Consider the following 8679-nt stretch of genomic DNA (forward strand, 5'->3'; position numbering starts at 1 on the left):
ATGTTATTTATATATCAAAATACATTTTAATTGATAGTTTAAAACCATTGTATCTTTATTATTGATTTATGAATGCAATAAAAGATTCAATGTTCGTAATAAATGTTTTTCTATTAACCTTTAAAACAAAAGATATTCATCAATAAATGTTTAATAACTTAATAACTCGCATGCATTTAATTAACAATTACTGTATAATGCAATTTCCTTGCACATTCCTTGGTGTGTTAACGCTAGATCTCACAACCGAATAGTCTTCGATTACCGATAGAGACACAATAAAAACACAAACATCATGGTCTGAGTACACAATCTATAGCATATAATATATAGGTAATATTATAAAGCTGAAGAGTTTGATTGTTTAAACGCACTAATCTCAAGAACTATGTGTCCGATCCACAGAGCAAGTAATATAGTGATTGATCCGATATATTTTACTCTACTAGTCTACTCTAACACCAACAGGAGCGGAGCAACGCGGATAAAACCGCGAAGCGCAGCTAGTGTAAAATAAATTGAAAGTTGAAAGTTTTCATTTTTTCATTTCATTTCATTTCCTTTCATTTCATTTCATTTCATTTCATTTCATTTCATTTCATTTCATTTCATTTCATTTCATTTCCTTTCATTTCATTTCATTTCATTTCATTTCATTTCATTTCATTTCATTTCATGAAACTAAACTAGGTACTTACAATATTGAGTAAATATAAATAATAAAAACGACGTGTGGCACTCGGGGACTGCCGCGGTAAAGCTATTGCATGCTATGCCTTCAAGCCACATCTCCGCCCGTCGGAGTGGGGAGCGTCAGGTTTTTTTCGTTACGGAATTTCTCAATTCGATCCCCACGCTCAAGGCCCGCGATAGAAGCTATGCAATAGCTTAAAATAAATTTTGTTTTGATAAATAGTACCTGTGGTTATATCCCTTGTAAAGTTGTCCAGTCTCTAAGTAGGTAATTACGTAAGTTCATAAATCTCTCAAACTTTATATTTATACTACTTAATTATATTGCAATATAAAAGTAACTCATTATGTTTGTTGTCTTTTAACTAAATACATGTTATATTCAAAATATAAAAGATATTTATGTTTTAAACAAAAACACATTTACAACTATAATCTTTATAGATACCTTAAATATGTTTAAAATATTTATTTTTTTCCATTCTTTATAAATTTATATGTTTAAAATATGTACCTATTTAAATTTTTTAAATCGAAACGTCGCAAAATATTAAGTCGTTAACTAAATATGGTACTGCAGTGTATTTATCATTTTAAACTGATATGTAAATCTCGTTCATTAATTTAAATAAATTTGTAATCCAATTATATACTTTGTTGTTCAATAACATTAAAAAAAAATTAGTTAATATTGTTATCCAAATATAAAAAATATCTGTTATTTTAATTTTAATCGTTTTATAATTTATGTATACTTAAATAAACTATTATTTATATAAAAATACACGCAATATTTATAACTCCTTGAAAATCCGTTTAACATTAATAACCGAATTTATATTAGTGGATGCTTACGAAATAGGTCGCTGACGAGTACGCTACGGAGTTTTATTATCATGTCACTCGATATAATGGCGAACGGTAGAAAAATATTATAAATTTTTTTCAATAAAATTTTGAAAATAAATTAATCTAACAGATCATATACATATTATGTTTTTCAACGGAATATAAGTCCCGTTTGACCTCAAAGGTAATGAAAAATAGTGACATTAATAGATATAATATTATTTCAAACATAATATCAATCTTCAAAACATATAAATTATTACGATGAACGACAGAGCGGAAATTAATGATAATCGTGTCGTAATTCATCGTTACTAATATTATGAATGCTACAGTATGTTTGTTTCTTTGTCATTCACTTAAAAAGCCAATTATACAAATTTTGGGTGCCTAAAGGCATTATATGTATATAATATAAATAATAAGAATCGGTGAAGCTATCGAAGATATAATTTTGGTTACGAACTTCAGGAGAGGAGTTACAGGTGAATTTTACCATTCTAGATTATTCACCCAAGAAAAGGAAAAAAAGAACATTCTAGAAACGAGCGACTTTCAAAATACACACCCAATAAGTTGTATTAGAAGTTAAAATCACAAACATTGGAACAAGGCAAGAATAAATTTGTTACCAAAAGGTCAAATCCGCGACCTTTCCGGAAGCAAGGTTACTCTGATGACGGAAATCTTTAATATTTTTGTTTTATCAAAATATTTTTACTCTAATCAATATTTTTTGTTACTGCGTTGGTAGGCGCTTTGAACTGAAAGGTCTTGATTTAAAACCACGGTTAATAAAATTTGTATTTATAAACAAAATGTCTATTTTTAGTATGACAAGCTTCTGTTATTTAAATAAACAGTTTTCCGTAATATTTAATTTAAAAGATATGAATTGAATATAGGTAACCCACAATAGATTGAAATCGATTACATACTTGGTTAGTGAAACCATGGACGAATACTTTATATTATATTGGTCCATGGTGAAACGCATCCAAGCATATTTTGAAGCCTAGGTACCCCATAGGAGGGTCACAACTCACAATATACGATATAATTTTCTGTTCCTAAAAATTAAACATATATTTATTTATTTATTATGTACTTATCTAGTCACTTTATAGTGTAACTGTAAAGCCTAGTGTTAGGTAAAAAATTTAAGTATTCTTATCAATGCCAAACTTTGAATTTTTAAGCTATTGCATTGCTTCTATCGCGGGCCTCGAGCGCGGGGACCGAATCCAGAAATTCCGTAACGAAAAAGCCTCACGCTCCCACTCCGACGGGCGGAGGTGTGGCTTGAAGGCATAGAATGCAATAGAGCATGGCCGCCAAATATTGTACAATAACAGTCGTGAAATCGTAACACACCGTAACATACGTGACTCATAGTAACATACGTGATTTTGTTAAGTCTAGTGTACATTACACTATTAATGCAGAATTTTTTTTACATATCTGTATTATTTATAATATTGTTAATTAAATTATTTGATTAAATTACTTTAAAACTCAATAAAACAAATTTAAATATTAAAGAAAAAGTTTCAAATTTTGTATTTCTATAATACTTACAAATGTATTCATTCACAACTTATGATATTAATTACGAATACGAATTATTATAGTAAAAAAGTTACTAACTTCCGAAACATGATAGTTTTTGAAGTGGGTTCTCTTTATGTAAAAAGTATTGAGCTTGTTAAAGGCACTAAAAATTAATTTAAATTATTAATATAATGATAAATATAACATAGTGAAGCTGAAACTATTTAAAAACTACCATAATTACTATTTATAAAAATCTGGTGTTATATAAATGACAAGGACATTTTTTTTTCTTGAATATGTACAATTTTTGGCGGCCATACTCAATAGCGTTACCGCGGCAGTCCCCGAGTACCACACGTATTTTTTCAATGCCTTTTCGGTTGATGTACTACATGATACTACATACCTATAATAATAAAAAAATAAATACCGCAAGATTTTACATGACTATACAATCAAATTCACTATATAAAGTCGCTTCCGATGATTGCGAACGAAGCTCCACCTTTTTTTTTTTTTTTTTATAGTGGGGAAATCTTCCAAAGATACCCACGGCCTCCGGGGAAGGAGCCGTGGGTTATGTCGGATTCTTACCGACTAAAACCCCACTGTGTTCCGTCGAGCCGCTTTGGATATTATGTCAGCATTTTTCGTTTTTATGATCCAGCGCAGAAATGCAACTTGACCCTAAAAATAATCAAAACTTAAATTTCAATAAAGGTTACGCCATCTCGTGGATTTCTGGTAAACAACGAACAAGCGTATACAGTATTTAGACTAAATAGTCTATCTAATCAGCAATAGATGGCGCTGTTACAAAAACCTAACATAAAAAATCCTTTTTATATAAATTCTGATACATTGCGATGTCTAGTTAATTTCCTATGATTACGCGATGCGCGCGTTATGTAAATCCAATAGATATTTGGAGATTTAATAAAAAAGCAATACAATAATTTGGAGTAAAAAAGTAACGCCATCTAGTAGATTTTTATTAGCATTTTATAAAAGAATTTATCAACATAATTATGTACGAGTGTATCTGATTACCAATAGATGGCGCTGTTTCAAGAAAAGCAAATATCAATTAGTTTCTAAAACGAGCTAAGTCTACGAAATATTATAATATTATTCGAATTTTAACTGTTTTAGCTTGTTTATTATTAATTACATTGTTTCAATATTTGTTATTTTAGTAGCTATGTTTATTGGTTTTGTAAAAACACCAAATTTCATGTTGTGTACCTATGTGATTAGGCGGTTCCACACAGAGCGAGCAGGGTTGCGAAGCATTTTCCGCGCGATGCAGCTGCTTTTCGGTCGTCTGGACGTGGCTCACCGGAGGAAAGTTTACAAGATATTATAAAATTTATTAATAAAAAAAATAATGTCTTTTTCACTTTTTCTATAATTAAGATTATAGTTAGGTACTTTTTACTACTATAAAATCTTATCTTTATCTTAATTATTAAAATTTAAGAGGAAGGATATAATATAATATGAGGGCTGTATCTTTGTGCATGGACAAAAATTTTATATTTCGCGCCAAAATGTATCTGGGTATTTTCGTAACTACTGAATAAAAAACAGTAGGTACCTAGCGCATTACAAGAAGAAAATATAATTATTCCGCCCGCCTATTACAATTTTATTAATACTCATTTTACTCGTGTGATTTTTTTTCCAAATACTTTCAGTAACAGGCCAATTCACAGCCAGATTGTGATAACTTTAAATTTGGTTCTGAGATTAAAATTATATTATTTGGTTCATATTTAGAATCTCTTCGCATAATAAAACAATGAATACGCCTTATTGAATTATAATGTACGAGTACACATACATTTCGACGCGTACGTACATTGTTAACACGTTTCGACTCTACGTAACGTTTAATTCAACTTTACAAGCATACATTAAATAATATACATTTAATATACCTATCCTAATAATATAATAAATGCGAAAGTTTGTGAGGATAGATGTATGTATGTTTTCACGCAAATACTACTGATCCGATTACATTGAAATTTAGCACACATATAGAGGACAACTTGGATTAACACATAGGAGAGGTTTTATCCCGGAAATCCCACTGGGACGGGAACTATGCGGGTTTTTCTTTTTAAACGTGGGCGAAGCCGAAGACGGAAAGCTACTTAATAATAATTATGTGCTAGGCGTCCAACTAAATAGAATCAACGCAGCGCCTTATTGAGCTATTATTAGTGGTCACTTCAAACTAAATAATGCCTCAACTAAGTTAATTAATAAATGTTGTATTTAAATTTGATATAAGAGTAAGGGGAAGGGAAAGTACATCAAACGAACATAGAGCTAGAACATTATTTCGTAGGTAATCTTTTAGTGTGAACTAAAACTCGTATTCAGTGTTGTTCAGTATTAGAATGATAGAGTCATAGATGTTTTCGAACGCACTAAGAACAACGAAAGAATGCTCTACGCTCTACACTAAAAGAATTTGACATTGTGGGGCTAGAATGAGCATTCGCTCGTTCGATGTAAATGCACCGTTATGCATTTTTTTTCAATTGACACATAAATGTCATTGACATTCCTATTTTTAGTTGGTCCTCATAAGGTCCTCATTATAAGATTTTATTATTTACTTAGCTATAAAAATAACATATTACATTCAAGGTTCAATATTGATTAGTGAAATAAGTAGATATTCAAGTTGTACAACAGTACAATATTATATTAAACCATATTTGGTAAAAATTTCATGATACTTCATAAAGCTTTTATTCATTGATATTTATATTTTATTGTTGTAATACTTTTGAATTAAGGAAGAGGATGATACCTAACTTGTTTTATAATCAATTTTGGATTTTGTTATGGGATCTTCTGTATTACCACAATTCTAACAAATAAATGATATGAATTATTTGACAATTTTTTTCGGGTTAACACTGTCAAAATTTTAAATCTTCTTTCAGTCTTATTATTGTTATCATGCATCTTTATGACCACCGAGGAGACTACATAATATTCTACTAGGCAATTCAAAAGGTATTTTGATAAAATGAAACAAAATTCTACCTTACGGTAATGTATTTACGTTTAAAATACAATAATACACATCTTAAAACTATTTACATCGCTATCAATACTCAATTTGTTCTAGATAGAAATAATTACATATAATGAAACGGCAAGCAAAAACATCCTTCCTTCTTTGGCTCTTTACCACCAGTATCCATGACCGTATCCATACGGCCAGCCGTGACCGTACCACCCGTAACCGTAGCTCGGCCAGCCCCAGTAACCGTAGTGCGGGTAGTAACCGTAACCGTAGCCAAAACCACCGTAGTGACCGCCCCAGTGTGACGCAGATGGTTCCAAGTCATCCTTTTCGGGGGTTGCTGATACTGGCTTTGGAGGTAGATCCGCTGGTGCCGCGAAGGTTGCAGCAAGAAGGCAGAAGGCCAGGGTAATGTAGAATACCTGAAAATAGAAATATTTATTTATTTATGTATAACTAAACCTGACAGCGGGTCCACACTGGAGAAGAGTAGCGAGAGACAGAATCCAGTGGAAGATGTTGGAGGAGGCCTATACCAAAAGGCACGCTGAACGAAATTTTATGATTACTTAAACAAACTTTACTTGAACAGTGTATATGATATTATATTATGTAATTGTAATTCTTTAGTTCAGAATAAATGGGCTTTATTTTTTTGTTTATTTATTATACTTTATTGATCTATAACTGCTCTGAAACTTGATTTAAAACAAATGGCGTCTTATAGCGATGTTTTCCTGAAATACAAACGTATTAATATCATTTGAATATATACTTTTTACTTATACCTTTTTTGGACACACAAAGCTATTTTTATTTTAATCAAATAATATAAATTCCACCTGTAACTGTAACTTTCAAAATCACAATATTGGATTATTTGATAATAGATAAGAAAAATTGCATATTCACGCTACTTAGGTACTAGGTATACCTAAGTAGTTATTTTTTGTGTTATGTACAAAAATAAAACCGATATCACATTTTTGAAATATGTAGGTATATCCTGTCAATTGAATAAATAAAAGTGGTGGTAAAAACGACACATTAACATCACAATTTTCACCTTAATTTTCAACCATAAAACTTTTAACCTATTCTTTCAATTTTCTGTGTATTTCCCCTGCATCCAAAATTTATTTTTTCAAATTTTTCGTGCGTCTTGCAACTAATCACTAAACACCAAACACTACGAATCGAAAATCTACAAAGGTGTACTTACTGTGCAAGCCATGTTAGTCCGAAACACACTGCTTGTGTCACCAAATCACAAACATTTATATTGGCAGTGTGTCCTAGAGGCGATGGATGAGTGAACACCTTCCTTACCATTAGATGCCAATGACCCCTATAGAAGAAGGTCCCATAATAGCTTTGCAAGGACGAAGTTAATTTGTTAAATGCAATCTCTACGGCTTTTTGACAACATGGTGTATTTTTGTGAGATTATATTATACTTCCAAAGGATATTTTGAATAAGTTCATTGTACAATTCAAAAGTGTAATTTTCAAAGATTCCCGTATATGTCAAGCATAGGAAAATCAGTGAACACAGTTTTCATTCTCTTAAAATAATGGAATGTTTCCTTTGAGTAAAGTTTTCTATCTACAGGTATCCCAGGTGCTATTACAAAATTCTACCCTGTATAGGTTGTTCATCGTCCCTTTCCCACATTGGAAGTAGTCACACCCCAGCAATGATTTAAACAGAGCGTCAATAGTAATTTTGAGAACATCTAATAAATAATAATAAATATTTCGACACGATCTGATGACTGTCGACTGATCCCATACTAAGCTTTCGCTTGTGTTATGGAAACTAGATGGCTGATAAACATACATATATATAATTTTAAATAAATACTTATAAAGATAATTTGCACCCAGACACAGAGCAAATATCTATGTTCATCACACAAATATTTGCCCCAGCCCCGGGTGGGAATCGAACCCACGACCAGTGGCTTGGAAGGGAGGGTCACTACCAACCAAGCCAACCGGCCGGTCATATCACGGTATTCAGCTTGCAATTTAACAAAACAATTACATATTAATGTTAGGTATTCAATTGTTGCACCGTCCTTCCTTTATTTACGAATTGTTAACTGTCAATGACGAAGATAATTAGGTACTGCTTTGTGATGATTTTTCCGACTGCACCAAAGAGGCATGTGTTTTTCGGACTTTTCAAGCCACCATACAGCGAAATATAACCAACAATATTTATCTGTTAAAAATATATTTTTTTAATCAGTGAAGAAGCAATAATATTATTATGTATCTTTTATATCACTATTGTTTACATATGATTAATTAATTTATATTTATTTAAAGCATTTGAATGCCATAAAACCAAAAATATAAATTCTGCAAAAATCAGTCAAAAACGTCGTTGACCATATTACTAAGGGCGTCGGTCAAAACGTTAACAACGTTTCTGTAACAAGTATTGACTGTAACGAATTAAATATTAGAAAGAAGAAAGAAAGAAAATACATTCAATCAAAAATACAACATTTTAGCTTACCTTACAA

At 31.1% G+C, this 8679-nt stretch overlaps 1 protein-coding gene across 1 annotated transcript; it reads right to left on the reverse strand.

The window, feature by feature from the left end:
* Window positions 1–6159: 6159 nt before the first annotated feature.
* Window positions 6160–7479, reverse strand: LOC123692385 (neuropeptide-like protein 31). Its single transcript, XM_045637125.1, has 2 exons — window positions 7368–7479; window positions 6160–6567 (listed from the first exon to the last, which is right to left on the reverse strand). Exons 1-2 carry the CDS (start codon window positions 7377–7379, stop codon window positions 6307–6309), a joined length of 273 nt encoding a protein of 90 aa, XP_045493081.1. The 5' UTR covers window positions 7380–7479; the 3' UTR covers window positions 6160–6306.
* Between the last annotated feature and the right edge of the window lie 1200 nt (window positions 7480–8679).

The sequence above is a fragment of the Colias croceus genome, chromosome 6 (assembly GCF_905220415.1).
Source record: "Colias croceus chromosome 6, ilColCroc2.1".
Classification (NCBI taxonomy): Eukaryota; Metazoa; Arthropoda; class Insecta; order Lepidoptera; family Pieridae; genus Colias; species Colias croceus.